We start from the raw sequence: 18708 nt of genomic DNA, 5'->3' as shown, positions 1-18708 counted from the left end.
AGAAAATCCGGTGACTGAAGTTGAAGTGGAACAAAGGAGTGCCTTGCGTTCCCGCTAGAGTGGAACAGCAAAGGGAAAAATCACCTCCATACTTCGTTTCAACGGGGACCAAATATTTCGTACTGACCCTGCCAAAAGGCTCCGTTTCGGGGAAGTTGCGATGCCCGGTTTAAGAAATGATGAAAGCCTTCGTCACAATGTTATGCTGCTTATAAAAAAAAATCACGCTACTGATGTGGGAGCAATTCTGGGGTGTTCTCAGTGCAAAACCAACACGAGGAATGTTGCTGGCTGCATTTCTGGCAGCTCCCCCGGGCTGGGCATCCCCTTCGGTTTGTCAGGGGAGGCAGGGAGGAGCGGGCTCTGCCCGCGGGGGCCGGGGCGAGGGGTGGCCGGGGCAGGGGAGCCAGCCGGTCTCTGCTGCCCCCGGGGCCCGCCAGGCCTGGGGCGCCCGGCCGGACCCCCGCTGCTGGAACACCCCGCCTCGCTCCCCGTCCCGGCCCCTTTGCCAGGAGTCCGGCCGTGGCTGCTGCGGTCAGGGTCGTTTTCCTACCGGCTCCCCCTTCCTGGGCGGCTCTCCTGCTGGGCAGACCCCCGGTATTTCACCCCTCGTGCACAGGGTCCCCAGTTAAACGTCTCGGTGCGTAACTGGAGGCCACAGGTGCTTGAGCCGTGCCCTTGAGCCTGCTGGAGTCCTTACAGATTCCGTCGTTTGTGCTGGACCCCAGGTATAGATATATCTAGATAGCTATACCTAGATATATATATCTCTATATCTAGATATATCTAGATATATTTATAAGATCCGGGTCACACCTGCCAGGCTCATGGGCACGGGGCCAGTCCTGCTCATCCCTTCACCTCCTTTCTGTCTGGTTTGTTACCAAAGCAGCACTGAGGCCTCAGTGAGATCCCAAACCTCCTCCCTGCCCCAGCGGCTTGCCGGGAATCGTCCCCGGGGCACCAGGAGCAGCCTGTCCCCTCCCCGGAGAGAAGCAGGAGCACCGCTCGCCACCTCTCCTGGCCGATCCCCATCCACCCACCCCCCGGGGGTCTCACCTCTGCGGAGCCGGGGCTGCTGCGGGGTCCGCAGTTTGCCAAGCTGCAGGGTAACCCCAGGGCCCGGGTCCCCCTCCCTCCTCCCGCCTGGCTGGGGGGGCCCGGGGGAGGCTCAGGCCCTGATCCCCATCCACTGGGGTGATGCCACCCGCCCCGACAACAAAAGGGCACCTCCAAGTCCGGGGAGGACGGTGTTTCCAGCATCTCCAAAAGGCACAGAAAACTCAGCATAACTGTCAGCCTTTTGAGGAAGACTCTAGGGAAGTAAGAGCTGAGCTCAGCCGATGCTCAGCAGCGCGGCTGCCCCCTCGGCACCTGGCAATGCCCGGGCTGGGGGGCGCGGGCAACGGGGGCTCTGCTGCGGGCCCCGTCCCTCGGGGCGAGCGGGCAGAGCTGTGTCCCCCCGGGGGTGCCTGACGGGCAGGCGGCTGTCACTGGGGATCCCCTCCGGTCGCAGGGACAGGGCGCTGCGGGAGGGTGGCACGGGCCCTCTGCGCTGCTCCCAACGGCAGGCAGCGACGGAAGGGGTTTTTTAAACGTTTTTTTGAAGCAGGGAGCGGGAAAACAGGCGCGGGAAAAAATAATGCAGGCACCAGGAATTCTGCCTGAACTGTGGGAAAATTGCAGCCGAATAAAGTGCTGCAGGTACAACTGGCGGGAGCGGGAGCTTTGGCCGGAGCAGCCAGAGCAGCAGAGCACCCAGAGCTCTGAACGTGTTCAGCTGCTGCCCTGCACCGGGGGTCTTCAGATTTGGGGGGGGCACAGACTGTAAGAAGCAGAACCGTCTCTGATTTTTTATCTTTTCTTTGACAGTCACGCCGTGCTGGAGGTGCTTTGCCCAGCGGTTCTCACCACAGGGGGCAGGGAAAGGCTGGGGTTTGGAGAGGGGATGGGAAGGGAAGGGTCCGGTCCCGAGGTGCGGGACCAAAAATGGGGCTCAGCCCCTCCCGGAGCGGGGCTTGGGGAGGGCGGCCAGTGCCCCCCCAGGCCGGCCCAGGGGCAAACCTTTTTTACCAGCGAGGCGAACCCGCGGGCTCCTGCGGCGCTTGTGCGGGGTCAGCCGGCCGCTGCGGGGCCGCCCGCACATACAGCGGTGCATGGGCGGAGATGCGCGGAGCCCCGGCCGCCCCGTCGCAGGGAGAGCAGAGACCGGCTGCGGCACCCCCGGCCCCCAGAGCCGGCAAGCGCCCGGCCCGGCCCCGCCGCCCCGGAGCCCCGCCGCCCCGGAGCCCCGCTACCCCGGAGCCCCGCCGCCCCGGAGCCCCGGCCCGGCCCGGGGGGCAGCCGGGAAGTCTGGCGGCGGGATGGGGCCGGTGGCCGGGCCGCACCCCGTCCTCTCCGCCTGCAAAGGGCCCCCAAAGCGTCCCCTCAGGTCCCCCCCCCGCCCGGCGGCCGCGGCAGGGGACGGGCAGGGACGGGCAGGAGGCAGCCCCGGCCGCTGCCCCCGACGGGCGCCGGCTCCCGCCGCAGGAGCCGCCGCAGCCGCAGCCCGGGGCGGGGGGAGCGCGTCCCGCCTCCGCCCCGGCCCCCGGCCGGGGGCACGGGCAGCCCCCAGGGAGCATTTCGTTGTCGCAAAACCAACGAACGACGGCCAACAAAATAGCCCAAACCGAACCGCAAACGAAGCCTCACCCCCCAAAGGGCACCCGGCGCCGTGCGGGTCCCCGCCCGGCCCCGCACCCCGGAGGGAGCGGCTGCGGGCAGCGGAGGCCCCGGAGCTCCGTCCCGCCGCCCCGAGGGGCCGGGGCCGGCCCGCTGCCTTGCCCCGGCTCGGGGCCGCCCGCCCCCGGGGAGCCGGGCCGGGAGAGGGGCTTCCCCGGCTCCTGCCGTCGGGCCCGCCCCGTCGGACCCGGGTCGGCGCCGCAGCCCTCCCGCTGCCCCGGGCGGGACACAGACAGACAGACAGACAGACGGAGGTGCGGGCCGCGCCGCGCAGCGCGGGGGGAGCGGGCAGGTACTTACGGGCGAGGGCCGGGGGCTCGGCCCGGGCCGGCTTCGCTCCGGCGCGGCCCCGGGGCGGCCGGGCTTAAGAGGCGTCCGGCGGGCGCGGGACAATGGCCGGGAGGAGGGGGCCGGGGCCGGGGCGGGCGGCGGGAGGCGGGGAGGGGACGGGGCCGCCCGCCGCCGCTCTCCCCCGCCGGCTCCGCCCCCCCGCGTCTGGCGTAAACCCGGCGCCGGGCTAAAAGAAACGGCGAGCTACCGGCGGCCGGGGCTGGTGGCCGCCGCGCCGCGCCTCGCCCGCGGACGGCTCGCCGGTGCCGGCGGCAGCGCCCGGCCCCTCCCGTCCCGGCCCGTCCCGCCGCGCCATGTCGCTGAGCCCCAAGCACACGACGCCCTTCTCGGTCACCGACATCCTCAGCCCGATGGAGGAGAGCTACAAGAAGTTCGGCGGCATGGACGGGGCGGGCGGGCTGGGCGCGCCCCTCGGGCCCTACCGCCAGCCGCCGGTCCCCGCCGCCGCCGCCGTGCCGCAGCACGTCGTGGCGGGCCCCGCCGGGGCGGCCGCCGCCTACCACATGCCCCACGGCGTCTCCCAGTTCCCGCACGGCGCCGTCGGGGGCTACTGCAACGGCGGGCTGGGCAACATGGGCGAGCTGCCCGCCTACCCCGAGGGGATGCGGAGCGGCGCGGCGGCGGGCGGCGGCTGGTACGGGGCCGGCGGCGACCCCCGCTACCCCAGCAGTAAGTGCGGGCGAGGGGCGGCGGGCCAGGGGCGAGGGGCGGCGGGCCAGGGGCGGGCGGGGGGAGCCGCTGCCCCCGACGGGGCGGCCGCCGGCGCTGAGCCGCCTGTCCCGCTCAGTCTCCAGGTTCATGGGCCCGTCGGCGGGGATGAACGTGGCCGGGATGGGCGGCCTGAGCGGCATCGCCGAGGGCGCCAAGGCCATCGTGCCGCTCCACGCGGCCCCGCGGAGGAAGAGGAGGGTGCTCTTCTCCCAGGCGCAGGTCTACGAGCTGGAGCGGCGCTTCAAGCAGCAGAAGTACCTGTCGGCGCCGGAGCGGGAGCACCTGGCCAGCCTGATCCACCTCACCCCCACCCAGGTGAAGATCTGGTTCCAGAACCACCGCTACAAGATGAAGCGCCAGGCCAAGGACAAGGCGGCCGCCCAGCAGCTGCACCCCGACGGCGCCGGCCTCTGCCAGCAGCACTCGCCCCGCCGCGTCGCCGTGCCCGTGCTGGTGAAGGACGGCAAGCCCTGCCCGCCGCCGGGCAGCGGCACCCCGGCCCCCGGGCCGCCCGCGCCCCCGCCGCCGCCCGCCCCCGCCGGGGCGCTGCCCGCCGCCGCCCCCGCCGCCCACCCGCACCCCGGCTCGCTGGGGCAGGCGGCCGACCTGGAGGAGCTCTCGCCCAGCCCGCCGGCGCTGCACGGCCAGGTGCCCTCCCTGGCCCCCATGGACTCGGCCGGCGTCGACTACAGCGGCGGCATGGTCAGCCCCAACCTGCTCTACGGCAGGACGTGGTAATCCCCGGCTGCCCCCCCGCACCGCCCCCGGGGACCGGGCCCCGACGGCCGCCCCGGCCCGGCGAGGCGGCTGCGGGGGGCCCCGACGGCCGCCGCGGGCCCCCGCCTCCTCCGCGCGTCCCCCCCCGCCCCGTCCCCCGGCCTCGCTTCGGCTTTTTTGGGGTTTTTTTTAGACTTTCCGGGGTTTCGGAAGCCGGGACCCGGCGGCAGCGGCGCGGCGGGGCGGGCGGCCGCGCACTGGGCTGCGGGCGTGCGTCTGCGGGGCTGCTCGCCCGCGTCCGCGCGTCCGTGTGTCCGTCTTAGCGGCTCCGCGTCCCCTCCGCCTTCTGCCGCCGTGCGCGGCCGCCGGGCCCGTCCGGGAGAGCCGCCCCGACGGGGCGCCCGGCCGGCGGGGGCCCGGGGGGCTCCGCTCCCGGCCCGGCCCCGCTCTCCGGCGGCCGGGGCCCGGCAGCCAAACCCGAACGCAGCCGGGAGCCCGCGCCGGTGCGCGTATACCTGACAGACCCATTGAAGGCGAACAATAAATCTTCTGAAGTGCAACTTATCTCGGCAGAATTAATCTTATAAGGGTGCCCCTGAAGTGCAATTTCATTATTATTTGATTGAAGGTAAATTGAATTGTAACTCGAGGTCGAGGAGGCGGCGAGGGGGCGAGCGGCGGGCAGCCCCTGCCTTTTGGAGGACGGGGAGCGGCTGGAGCCGGGGGACAAAGCAAACCCGCGGCGGGCAGCGGCCGAGGGCCTTTTGGCAGAAGAGCTCTGCGGCGCCGGCGCTCAGATTTAAGGGGGAAAAACGTTTTTATCGTTATTATTAATTACGGCTTAGGAAATGAACGTACGCGCCTGGAGACGGTGCGGACGGCCGGGAAGACGGCGCTTGGCTGAGCTTCCGACGGGCTGCGGCGATCACGGAGGCCCCCAGCGATTCCCGGGCCCCCAGCGGCTCCCGGGCCCCGCCGGGCCGGACACCGCTTCCCGCCGGGAGAGGCGGGATCGGGCCCCTCCCGGAGGAGGAACGGCGGAGAGCGCGGCGGGACGGAGCGGGGCCGCGGCGTTCGTCCCCTCGCCCCCTCCCGAGGAAGCCCAGCTCACCGGGCAGCGCTTCTCGGAAGCGTCCGGCGATTTTTCTTTCTTTTTTTTTTTTTTTTTTTTTTTTTTTTTACAATAAAAGGAAACGTTCTCAAGATTTGGCTGGCTTCGTTCTCGCTGTACGTCTGGATGCGGTCTGGCCGCCCCTGCACGACCCCCAAACCCCCCATTTTTCCGCCTCCCTCTCAGCTGCCCGGGGAATTTCGTTGCGCTCCCCCCGGCTCCGCTGTTCTCGGGGGGGCCGCTGAACCCCAGCCCCGCCGGGGGAGCGGCCGGGGCTCTGCGCCGCCAAGGAGCGATTCTGGGGCGGAAAAAAACGGATCCGGGCCGCTGAGAGCCCAGGGGCCGGGAGGGGCACGGCGGGGACCCCCTCTTCCCCTCCCGGCGGCCGCTGCATGGGGGCTGCTCCCTCGGGGAGCGGGCGATGCTCAGGGAACCCCCTGGATCTCTCCCCTTCCACGGGCGGGCTCCCACGGGGGCAGCTTGCAGGACGGGGATGGCCTTGGGAAGGGGATGGGTCTGAGCGAGCCCCCCCCTCCGAGCCTGGTAATGCGAGGTGGGAGGCTTTCCGGCTTGGAAAATATATTTGTGTAGCAAGGTAGAGCAGTTTTAGGATTGCCTCGGGGATCCTGAAGGGATCCTGGGGATCCCCAAATAACCCCAGCGGCTCCGGGGTCCTGGAGAGCGCTGGGACGCAGCAGGGCCGCACGCCCGGGCAGGGGGATGCGCAGGCAGCCGAAGCAAACCGCCAGCGGAGGGGTGATGCTCCATGGTCAGGCCCTGCATCCCATCCCTGCGGGACGGGGCAGAGGAATCGAAGCCCCCCGGCCGAGTGCATCGCTCCGAGCACCGCTCCGAGGGTCCGGGGCTGCAGGCAGGCTCCGCTCGGGAACGCCAGCCAGCTGGGAGGCCGTCAGCCAAGGGGGCGAAGAGCTGGGCAAGGGGAAGCTGCAGGGACAAGCCCTCCCCAGCACATTTATCCAGTCCCACTTCTGTACCCCCCGCCCCCAAAGACGGGGAGCGAGGGACAAAAGCCCGCTCACACCCTGGGTTCGTCCTCGGGAGCCGGGGGCACCTTCGGCGGCGTGAGGACGAGCCACCCAGCTCCTTCCTCCAGCCTCCCGCTCGACCACCGCATTTGCATGAAAATTCACGTTCGCGGCTGGTTTTGTTCTGCTCGAAAAGCAAAATTACTTTTTTGAGCCCCAAATATTTTCCCGGCAGAGGGAGGAGGCCATTGGCGAGGGCTGATGGCGTTTCCCAGCGCCGGGCAGGATGGCAACTCTTTGCATTACAATGAAGGATTCTGCTCCACCCTCAATCACTTGAAAATAATGAATCCGGTTTCAGGATTTCTTCCTCCCAAGGTTACGTCGGTCTGGTCTTTTTCCTCCTTGCTGGTGATTAACATCTGGAAGGAAGGGGCTGAGAAGCAGCTCGGGCCTCGCACCCTCGCAGGCAAGGCTTTGAAGTTGACTGACGGACGCGATACGTGTGTTTAATGGAAGAGCCCGAGTCTGGCACAAGGGAAAGACGTTCTATCAGCGTTAAGGCTGCTCATTGAACTGAATACGCATCATTTTTTTGATTAAACAAAGATTTTAAACGCTACTGTAGAGGCTGTGCGTGGAATCATTTTCCAAGACATTAATGCCAAGGTATAGATAAAAGACAGGACCACGTTCTGGAGGGGGCTGGCAATAAACCACTCGATAGCGCTCAGAATTTCAAAAGCCACTTTATAAAGCAAATAAAAATATTTACTGATTTGGTACACTCACATGGAAAATCCCTAGAAAGAGTGCTAAAAATGAATGGAAACTCTGTACTTTGCAGCTATTTTAAATTATATATCAAAACAGACAAATACACCTTCCGTGCTTGTTTATGTTACAATAACAAAGAAGTCCAAACCAGGCACAAGTTGTAAAAGTTGAAATGTTTTACTTCAAAGTCCAAATAATCTCCTCTCTTTGTGAGAAATCCGAGGAAGCATCTGACAAGGAATACCGACAGAGGTGCCTTTAAACGCCGTGCTCCGCGGGCTGCCTGCTGCCTCTTCCCCGGGAGTTAATAAAATCCCATTTCTACGCGTTCTTGGAAACGCCGCGTCCGTTTTCAGGCTCTTCTGGGTGAAGCAAAGGATGTCTGGGTTCAGCTTGACGGGCGCAGCGAAGCACAGCGTGTGTACGCAATAAGGACAAAACCTACCTCATCAAACGGCTCACAGGCGCGTTAGCAAGCCTAGTTTACTCGCGCTTTGCGATACGCTATTTCCAAGCGACAGAGCCCCCCACAAAAAAAAAATAATCAGTTTGGTAAGAAATGTACACATTTAAAACAAGTATCATCGTTTAAAAAGCACAGGGGTGTTTCTTAAGGATTCCATTTTTTTCCCCTCAATTTATAAAAGAACAGAACAAAAAACCCCAGACATTTTCTATATTAAAAAAAACCCAAAAACCCACAAAACAAACCCAAACAAATCGACAACAAAAAACCCCGGTCAGGAGCTAATTCCAGCTGTATCTTCCCGAGGGCGGTGGCAGCGGGTAGGGCCTCCCGGGGCCATATGCCTACAAACAAAGAAAAGCAAGCGTTTATTTTTTGGATTACCGTCCCAGCAGACAAGTTCGGGGAGCTGCAGGCGCCACGCAGCAGGCAGACAATGCGGCTTTGCACAGAGAGGTACCGGGGCAGAGCGGAGCCCCCCTGAAGGGCGCCTACAGACGCCCTCCTGAAACGCAAGCTCCCAACTCCCAGCAGCGGAGAGCGGCTCCGTACGGCACGGCCGCGGCATCGGCAGCGCGTCTCCGTCAGGAATAAACTCGCCAAAAGAGAGCAGGGGGGACAAGTTACTCCCGAGCTGGAACACCTCTGCGTGCTCTTCGCTTTCAGCGATGCTGGAAGCGGAAAGGTACGAAACGTTAAAGCCACGCACACCCGCACACCTGAAGGGCAGATCTGAAATGCAAATTTTTAATTCCTACAGAAACGTGGGCTTTGCCGTACGCACGCTTGCGCTTCACGCAGTAACGGCGCAGAGGTCAGTTTTACGGAGGGACTGAAGTAGCAAGCCGAGACGCGCGATGCCTGGATGCTGTTAGCAGGATCAGTCAGGTGTAGTTTTAGAGGAAAAAAATAATTTCCCTCAACTATCAGCTTTCTGTTTTAGTTGTAAGCAATCTTATGCTAAAGCAAGGCAGACAGTTTTACAGTATTTTAAGGAAAAAAAAGTATTTGTTACAGAAGCAGCATTTTTCAGCACTCATTAATTTTAGATAATAGGTGAAAGATGCCGAAATCCCACCTTGGAAATCACTCCAAATTAGATATATTTTTGTATTTAAATTTAGATGAGGCGCTCTGTACATCAACTATCCAGTGAAAAATCTGCCGGTAAAATTCATAAAAAGTCCCCTCGAAACGTTTAAAATTATTTCAAAACCTAACACAGCGCAGGGACCAGAAAGTTAATTCAGTGGGACGCGCTAAGGACAGCTACAGGGCTTGCTTTGTTTGCCTCTCACTCGGAGGGCGCTTTTGGAGGGCAGGGGAAGAGGGGCTTCCTTTTATTTCTTTAAAGGAGGAATCCCTCTTCACCCCGTCCTGCGGGGGCTCGGTGCAAGAGCCCAGGCCAAACCTGCGAGAGGGGAGGTCCGCGCCAGCCGGCCCGGGCCGGGCAGTCCCACGCGGCTTCCCGAGCAGAGACCCCTCGGGCACCCCTGTCTGCACCCCCTGACTCCGAAGGAGACGTGCAGAATGCCCCCTTTCCACTAGCAGGAAGGCTTTCGGTTTGCTTTCGGGTTTGGCTGTAATCAATTAAAGAAGGAAACAAGTTGACTATATATATCCCTTGAAAAATCCTTCCAGTTACCTGAAGAGCAGCAACCCCTGTACAGAGCTGCCATTTAGAGGTCTCGTAAGACATTCATCGGTTGTGCATTACCACAGACTAAAATAAAAATGGCAAACACCTGCCCAACACGATCGAGTGTATTCTTTCGTTTCCCAGAACGGCTGGGAGACACCACAAATACCCACTACCGCAGAGCGACCCATATCCATGGCAGTTGCATTAATTTTGTAAGCACTCTGTAGCGGTGTGTTTATTAACCTCTTCAGACCACGTTCTGTATGCTGTAAAAAAAGAATTCAGAGGTGAAAGGGACCAAAGATAATTATTTATGCTGCTATGTGTCACCACTTCCACTTGAATCCCTTTTCAAGGCTTTAAAGCTTTGAAATTTACAGGCAGCAATGCTAGATTCAATTATGGGTTTTGCACCCTAAACCCTTTAAGGTAGCTTCTAATTTCACTCCAGTGCTGTCAGCCCTGAGGAAATAATGACACCTGAAAGTTCATTTAAAAAGAACAAAAAAAAAAGAAAAAAGGTAACAAATGTAAAAGGAGAGAAAAAACAGTTGGAAAGCAACACAACTGCAAAGGAAATTTTTTTAAGGAAGCAAATTTACTTGAGCTGAAAGGTGTGTCCTTAATAACCATCATGTACGTAAATACAAATAAAACCGCTGTCACCACCCGGTTTTAACTTGGTTTCATGATCCAGCAGAGATGTCCCGTGCTAGTGACAGGTGAATTATGTTTTGGGCAAGACCGCAATATCACCGAACAGCACTATGCCTCCTATTTAACCGTTCAGGCGGCAAGCAGCGGGAGAGCTGCGAGGGCAGAGGCTTTCCGGCACTGCCAGGCTGCGACGCCCGCGACGCTCCCAGACCCCAGGGTTAGGAGACGGCTTTCCAACTGGGAGCGAAGAGGGGATGCCCTCCCGGGGCCCACACTGCAACCGGTTCTGGAAGGCAGTCCCTGGTCACCTTTGCGATTCCAGCTGCAGCTCTTACGCAGGAAGATTTAAGGTCGGGAATGAACTACTTTAAGCACTGATTCCTTTTGCAAACATTATCCACCTCCGCTACCCAGGATAAAGGGTAGAGCAGAGTATGGCGTAGCAGGCAGACTTTTGTCAAGTATCTATTTTCCAGCCCTAATTAAATACCACCCAGACTCCACCAGCATCAAAATCCTCCACTCATTTCTCTACATTATTACAGCAGCCCCCATTATGGATTAGTGCAATTATGCGTTTATTCCTTTGTCTCCAGTGTTTTGGGTAAATCTGTGTAACACAAAGTGAAAGATTTTTGAAGACTGATCCAAAATGGAAATACACTTTATTTATTTATATATTTATAGACTATATAAAACCACCGGGGACTAGTTGGGCAGCACAGCCAGGATTCAAGCCCCACTGTTTCCCCATTAAGCTTAATGTGACCATAACCCACGCTGTCCAGTTTTGCTTACAGCCAAAACCAGTCCTGGAAGGATTCGTACCGGTAACGCCTCCCCACTACACTTGGGGCGAGAGTGCACGGTGGCATACTTGCCTCTCTTTTTCCCCCGTTTCTTGCTGCAAGACGACAACTGAACGAGCTAAAGACAATTCTTACTCCAGTCTTAAAAGCCTGCTCTGCACTAAAAATGCTTCAGGGCAGGAGTCGGGGGGAGAAGGGAGTCTCACTGCTGCTAACGAGGGTTCAGTCGAACAAGAGGAGCTGGGAGCGCTGGGGCAGGCTGCTTGCCGGCTACAGATCTTTTCAGCAGCACCATGTAATCCTGCCGTCGGCAGACAATGCTGAGCAGGGTATTAGCAGCTCGCAGGCTGTTTCTGCTGGGCATCGGTCCTGACAAGCTGAACCAGAGAGGGAAGCACAGGGCGCTCTGCAAAGAGCTTCCCCAGCAAAGGCCGAAGGCTCTTCTCTTACAGACTTGGTTTGACAGTACATGTTTTTATTGTATTAGCTGCCTCCAAACCCCGCACTGTAACAATGTCATGCTGCAAAAGTGGTTGTGATAGATAGCGCTACCCGAGTCTCCCAACCAGAACAGAAAAGAAAAACATCAAGCAGACAAAGAATCAGAGAAGTGGTAAAAAAGCTGTAAGAAGGCTTTCACATACGCTGTACGTCATTACAATGTAAATGGATTGTACTCGCAGTCCCTGCTGTATAAGCAAAAGAGACTGGGATATTGGCCAATACACACACTGCAGGACAGAATTTATACCTACGTGAAAATGAACTACAGGCTGCCAACAGCACGGAGAAACAGCCCCAGAAATCAAACGCCAAATTTGACTGTTTGCGCTGTACCCTCTAACACAAATGTCTGCGTACTCGGGAGGTGGGCAGACTGGGAAGAAGAAAAGAAAAACTGGGAGCGTACACTAAAAAGTGACTTGTCTTGAGCGCGTTTATGAGAGGTAGCTGAACCGTGTCCCAACAGAAGGCAAATTTCAAACAGTTTGTGCCTTGGTTTCCATAAAACGGAGTGGGAAATAGTGCTGTTACCAAGCAGCTGAGCGCTCTTCCTCCTCTCTCCCCGTTGCTGGTCAGTAACTTTCCCACAGCTCAGCAACAGTTCTGACTTACCAAAACAGCAACATGACTTAAAAGCTTAATATAGGCATCTGAAATTTATTTTACACTAGTATATGGCATTGTAAAAACTCAAATTTCTAGTACAAGAGTGTATGCAGATTTTGTTTTTACTGGGAACACGCACACACACACACACAATCACATAAGCAGAATCACCTGCTGCTTTCAAGAACCATTTTCGTTCTGTGGCATTTTCATAAACTGATGACAAAGTCACCTATAATTCTGGATGAGGTTCTCCTGTCACATTCATTTGTTTTCGTTTAACCACACAAAGCTACTTGCACGTGTACTTTCACAGACGTGTTTATTTCTCTGGCTACTAGAATCTAACATTTGCATTTAAGTAGCTTTTCAGCTAAGAGAAAGCCAATAAACATCCAAGGGGAAAAATTAATGAAGTCGTGAGAATCTACATTTTAAACATACTGGGGAGAAACCCTTCTATCCCCAAAATGCGCAGCTGATAGATTTCCTTACAGGAGAGGAAGACTCTGGTTGAAATACTCGCCTTCAGATTATGTCTTCTCATGCTGCAAGAAGCGTGTGACCTGGTTGCATGTTTGATCTACTTTTATTGAAAAGCAGTGGCGGCACAGTCATGGCATGGGCCTTTTGCCAGGGGCGCAGCCGGAGGGGCTGACGAGGCTGGGAAGCTTACCTGTCAGTGCTTTCACTGGTGACAGAGCCGCTGGGCTAAAGCCAGCTCAGGAACGCCTACCTACGCTGCTTTCGCTCTCCACAGCCACGCGTGAAGGAAGCCTTACTCGGGAGGAGAACAAAACGTGCAAAATGGGGCAATGTTTTCATACCTGTCTTCCCCTGTCCATCCGATCTTCGGGTCTCTGTGGGTAACTCATCGGTCCGCCCAGCCCCTGGTACTGACTTGGCTGGTACTGATTTGGGGATTGCAGCATGCGGTTCCAGGCAAGAAGAGGAGCGGCCCCAGCAGTTCTGTGTAAAGAAGAAACACGCTGCAGCACGAACTTAGCTCCTAGAGAGAGTTTCACTCCACAAAATCCAAATTTCTACAGTCTCGCATGATAAACGACTTGATCTGCCTCAGAGTTAAACGCTGTCACATCATCCAGCTGTGCCTGCAGTGGTACTGCAGATGGCCAAGTCGTCAGAGAGAAACCAGGGAGGGGGGAATATCTTCCAAGATTCTCCTACCGCAAGGCCACGTTTGCTTACTGCTGCCTTCACCACAGCTTGAAAGCTACACAACCAGCTAGCTTTGCTACCACAAGCAGCAAATTAAATTTTACAAATCAGAGATTTTTCAAATTCCTTGGAAGGATTCTGACCATCTTTTATTTTAGGGGCAAATTTGCCAGTTCATCCGCGCTGATCTTGAACGTAGATTAAAACCCAGATATCACCAAAGTTAGCTAAACGTAACACACCATCCAAAGACTAAACACGTGCGATACAGGAGAATGAGGCTTTCTTTTCTAATGTCCAGACTCTTTCTGGGAGTCCATTCTTTCTAGTTAATTGCAGGTTGCAAATGAATTCTTACTGCGAGTATTCTGAATCTAGGGTAGGGGCCTTGGCTGTTTTTTCCCATCCATTATTCTGCTCAATATGTCAGAAGGTCTGATCGGGAAGAAACCTTTTCAAGTTCTATTGATGCTGTTTTCAATTGACCACGGTGACCTAGCAACATAAGCACTAATTGGCATGGGCTGACTGACATTTGGTGTACAGTTTATATGGGAACGCAAATTCAACATCCATTATAACCTAGCTTGCCATCCTAGATTACTAACAGCAAGAAATGTTTTAATTGCCTTCAAGTACCTATTCTAACGTTACAATTATAAAGCAACAGGTATAATACATCAAATCACTGTTTGATTAAAAATATTTAGAAAAATGACATAGCCATGATATAGTCTTTAAAGCTGAGCATGGGTAAGGGTACGATTCCTTACAGAATTCACAGCAGCTATGTTTTGCCGTACAATATATTGTTGTAAAGGAAAAACATTGGATCGTCGAGACAGTTAATCTTTTCTGACCCCTGCTTAAGAGCGAGCCAGTTGAACAGCGTGCGGCCAGCCTGCTGAGAGACAGGAATAGCGGCGAGCACGAGCACTGCGTTTCGCATCTACCTGCTGCACCGCTGAACTGAACGTTAGTCTCTACGTCTTCAAAGAGCCTCTGCCTAGATTTGCTGGATTAAATGGCGGGACGTCAGCCTTGGAGGAGTAACCCTATCCAGAGGCTGCCCTATGCTTTCAAACGCGCGCGCAGTTTGGGAAGGAGGTATGGCTTTCGTGACCGAGGGAGGATTCACAGCCAGAGGTACAGCGTCGGGCAAACAGCTTTGAGCAGCTGAGGAAGCGATGCTGGGAGAGGAAGGACTTTTAGATGCACATTTCACCAGCTGGAACAGAGGCAAAGTTGGAACCAAGACAGGTAAACATGAGATTAAAATGAATGAAAACAGGCATTTTGGACGTGGAGGCTTTCTGGTTTTGGATGCAAACTGCTTTTGGTTTCACACTAAAGCCCGCAAGACAGCTGCTCCACCTGGTCGGATCAAGACCTGCGTGAATTTTAGCAAGGCAAAAGAAACTCCTTCCATCTCTAGAAAGGAACTAACCTGATGCCTGTTTATAAATGTACGAGCCTTACCTGATAAATATGCAATTGGTAAATGCGATGTGCAACACACGTACTAAAGATGAACTTGCACACAAGCTAAGTGGTAACGCTGAACTGTGTGGTTTTATTTTTAGCTTCAGAAGTACGTCTAGAAATTCACAACGTTATCCCAATCATTCATTAGGATGAGCAATACTGTATTTGAAGTTAATAGCACATTACACTTTCAGGGACTAAACACTCAAAATCAGTATTCTAAGTATGATATTCCTTTTGATTAAGTATTTTGAGTACTAACTTTTTCCCCCCCATCATTCCTAGAAAACAGCAGACTCTCCAGGAAGAATACACTGCTCAGCCTTAAGGAAAACCACAGGGAACCACCTATATAGCCCCAGCTCTGGGACTGCCATCAACAGTCACTCTGTCTCTACAGCTTTGCCAGCGTCCTTGTGATAAATACCCTCAGCGACTGACAATCACAGGCCAACGCTTGCTACGCGCCTGGTAGAGCAAAGTTTGACACAAATTTCATGTGATATGAATATGTATTTGGCACAGAGTTTAAACTTTTTATTTTAATAAAGTGCTGCTTAGCAAAAAGTTGGGATATTTAACAAATGAAACACATTAACACTAACATCACTATTATGTCGGGGCATTTTTGCTTCGCGGTCATCTGAAAGAGTGAAATTGGTGATTTTCAGTTAGAACCACTACATATACACTTGGAATATCACGAGTCCACATTTGCAGGGTTACTCAAATGCACTATCCAGAGTTATGTCAACTTACGATTAAACTAAAGCATATACATACAGGATAGCTAAAACACAACTTCAGGAAACTTTACACCATAAAACATTTCTGTGTTCCAACCTCAACCTCTTTGGAAATCTCTTCTATGAGCAGGTTAAGCAAAAGGATCTGCTTAACCAGATGACAAATTTCCATCAGCCGGGAAACCAGGTAGCAAATATATATATATATATAACCTCTGAAACAGATCAGATCACCAGCACTGGAGGCAAGAGCATGAAATCATTTTCTGCAGTCTCCAGTACCGCAGCCCAGTCGGACCAGGGCCCGGGCAGGACATGCTGAAAGGTGTCCTGCTCAACGGCAACTCACTGATTTTATTTTATTTGCTGCGCACAGAATCGCATCACTAAATTTAAAAGTAAGAAATCGTATGCAGGAGACAAGATCATCTGGATTATGAAGAAGCAGCTTTACACGACTGGGTTTTTTCCACCCAGGCCTGTAAAGCAAGAGCTAGTTTAGCCCCCGCTGCAATACTCTATCCCTGAAACAGCACAAAGGCTCAGAGCTTTCCTGGCAGGGACAGGGCTCCTTGCTTGATGTCGCAAATCAAGGATATCGTAGCCTCCTGCCAACCCACTTCATCTGAAAAGGCCGGAGCAGGGGCTGGCCTCTCCCTCAATTACTTTCTTCCCGGGAGCAGAGGGTGACGGAGAACAGAAATTCCTCGCTGCTCTCCCCAGCGGCACCTTGCTGCTCCTGGGGCACCTGAAGCCGCAGCAGCGAGCGGGGACAGCCCTGCGGGCAGCAGTATGGAAAACTGGCAGCTCCAGGGAATTAACTGGGAAACCGAAAACCTCTTGGGGGGGGTTCAGTTCAACAGGTTCAGCCATTTTTTCCTGCCCCAAGCCTGTCTGTCTTTATGTTTCTGTTTAAACTTTTGCTTAAGTCTCCATGCTTATCTCTGTAGGGCAACTACACTCAACATCAGCCCTAAGTATCTCTGATTTGTTTCCCAAACATGGCAAAATTACTTATCCTCAGCACCGAAACTGGCAAGTTAGTGATTTTCATAAACCCTCAGAGGTGTAACAAAGCACCGCCAGGGAGGGAAAGCACTGCAAATATACTGTTGTCACTCAAAAGCTACAGCAGCATTTGCCAAGCTCCTCTAAAGCTTATTTTCTAGCTGAAGATGATACATCTTCAATTTAAAGTCTCCTCAGGGGACACCAGTTTCCTCAAGTTTAGGAACTGAATAGTGAGGCCAATACCGCAACGCCAGAAGCACACTGGACAGCTCAGGAGATCGGATCACGAACACCGTCTATCTGCAAAAATGCTCCGAAGTACCTGGGCAGCACGTGGTCACTTGTAAAACCACTAGCACAAGCCACGCATGGTAACCTTATGGCAGGATTCTGACTAGAGAGACAGTCGATCAGTACAATTGCAATAAAAACATGTATTTCAAGTGAGAAACAAACAGAATTTCTGGCTGAAAGAAGTTATTTGTGAAGTGAGAAACTCTTCCGCTTTGCAAAAATAAACAGCCTGGTAAAATGATGCAAGTATAGCATTGTAAAAGTAACGACAAGTTACAGACCTGTAGCGATACTTCACAAAATGGTACTACATAAATTGGATTTAATTAAGGCGTGGGAATAGCAACTCCCATGGACAAAGTAATATTAAAGTTTGCAATGCAAGATTCATTTATAAGGCAATATGCCACATTGACGTGGCACAGGACAAGGGAGCCGGACTTATTTCAATAGGGATCAAAATGGTTGCCATGGAAAGTGTGATTGCGGAGAGCTCAATAAGTTCTCCTAAAGCTGATATTTTCAGTGGTTAACATTTGCAAATAAAACCATGAAAAAAAAAAACCCAACCGTTGTGGCTCAGAGCAGAAACTTCAAAGATCTCACATACGCTCTCATTCTTCCATAAATATAAATAGGTATCATTATTCATAGCTTTCACAGGTACGCTGGAGTTTATAAAGTCCCTCTGACTTAAGGATACACAACCTATCAATGAAGGAACGCATGTAAAACATCCCTTATTATCAAACCATGTCACATTCCTTCTATTCGATGGCACTTATTGGACTGCAGATTCCATAATCCTTCCCTGAGTCCCTTCTGCATTTAATTCAGTTCAGTCTTAAGTAGTTAAAGAAACTGTTTTCAGTGGCAACTAATAACTACTGACCTACAGTGACACTGCCCTACAATAGGCTTGTCAGGCCTGAAAAACTTGTACCAAAGAAGCTGATTAGGACTTCAAGAGGTTTGTAGCAAGAATCAATGGCTAGTCTGTACTAATGCTGCGGCTGCGGCACAGAAATGATAAAAGTGGAACACCATTAGTTATGCCTCATTAAGCTCCACAGCCCTCCTAAAAAGAAATTTGTTTAGCCTGTCCAAAATCTAATGCAGTTTTAAGCTCTCTGTGTTCAATTTCATAGTATCTCAAAAGCTTCAATAAGATAAAGGCCAAAGAACCAAGAACGGTACCAAAGCACCAACAGTAAAGTTAATTTTGAAGTCTGAGTTTTAATGGAAAGTGTTTTTGCCTTCTTTTTTTTGATACAAAGTACTCAAGCCTTTTAAAGGATGAACACCACATAGTGCACTCACAAAATATAAATAAATCATGGACATTAATTAACTTCAAAAAAACCTGCTGTACAGCATGATTTCAACAAATTTAAACAACAAAGTTCAAAACAAAGAGGGGGGAAAAAAGTTGTGAAGCCTGGCAGAACCAAGTACATCCTCCTGGTCGTATTTTACAGGACTTCAATCCCTCCTGCCTTACCTTTGTGGCGTCTGTTGAAACAAGGGCGTAGGACCTCGCCAAGACTCCTGGGGTCTGAGATCTAGAGGGTAAAACAAAACGTTAGAATAAAAAAGAGCAAGTATACTTAAAGAACCGTGCTCCACTTACTCTTACGCATGCCCGAGAACTCTTGTTAAGAAGTTGAACAGAGAAGCTCAAGCTGGATATCCTATCAAATACATTCACCAAGTCGCTGGTTACTGTTGCTGAGTTTGATAGCGCCCTTATGTCCATCAGTGGCAAGCTTAGTATTCATTAATGAGGCAACTTTTTTTTTTTTTTTTTTAAATATGTCCAATTAGCTTCAAGTTTAAGAAGAATTAATTTTAATTGCTAGAACTACCATTGGTTAGTGCTTGGACACTTCATAGGTGTTTTCTCTTGAATTTTAAAAAATGCAAAGCCACTTCTGT

General features: G+C 54.0%; 2 protein-coding genes across 5 annotated transcripts in view; one reads left to right on the top strand and one right to left on the bottom strand.

Annotated features, from left to right (window-relative positions):
• Positions 1 to 3365: 3365 nt before the first annotated feature.
• NKX2-4 (NK2 homeobox 4) lies at positions 3366 to 4521 on the top strand. Of its 2 annotated transcripts, XM_087776473.1 has the most exons (3): positions 3366 to 3741; positions 3860 to 4320; positions 4381 to 4521. In XM_087776473.1, exons 1-3 carry the CDS (start codon positions 3366 to 3368, stop codon positions 4519 to 4521), a joined length of 978 nt encoding a protein of 325 aa, XP_087632599.1. The 2 variants fall into 2 exon arrangements, with proteins under 2 accessions (XP_087632599.1, XP_087632597.1); XM_087776471.1 differs by having other exon boundaries at positions 3860 to 4521.
• Positions 4522 to 7330: 2809 nt separating this feature from the next.
• Positions 7331 to 18708, bottom strand: part of XRN2 (5'-3' exoribonuclease 2) — a 51543-nt gene continuing 40165 nt past the window's right edge. For all 3 annotated transcript variants that reach the window (XM_087774848.1, XM_087774849.1, XM_087774850.1), the window contains 3 exons: positions 18275 to 18335; positions 12886 to 13027; positions 7331 to 8184 (listed from right to left, as the gene is read on the bottom strand). In XM_087774848.1, the coding sequence (XP_087630974.1) occupies positions 8122 to 8184; positions 12886 to 13027; positions 18275 to 18335 (266 nt within the window). In that variant the 3' untranslated portion in view covers positions 7331 to 8121. The remainder of the gene's footprint in view (positions 8185 to 12885; positions 13028 to 18274; positions 18336 to 18708) is intronic.

Source organism: Nipponia nippon, unplaced genomic scaffold (assembly GCF_047370975.1).
Source record: "Nipponia nippon isolate SJK-2023a ecotype South Korea unplaced genomic scaffold, ASM4737097v1 scaffold_4, whole genome shotgun sequence".
Classification (NCBI taxonomy): Eukaryota; Metazoa; Chordata; class Aves; order Pelecaniformes; family Threskiornithidae; genus Nipponia; species Nipponia nippon.
The sequence above is the reverse complement of the archived record's forward strand: the minus strand, read 5'-3'. Positions and strand labels throughout refer to the sequence as shown.

Excerpts from the sequence above, each read along its gene's own strand:
- NKX2-4 (XM_087776471.1), top strand. The coding sequence starts at position 3,366 with ATGTCGCTGAGCCCCAAGCACACGACGCCCTTCTCGGTCACCGACATC. Across the intron at positions 3,742-3,859 it reads CGACCCCCGCTACCCCAGCA|TCTCCAGGTTCATGGGCCCG; the intron begins GTAAGTGCGGGC and ends TGTCCCGCTCAG.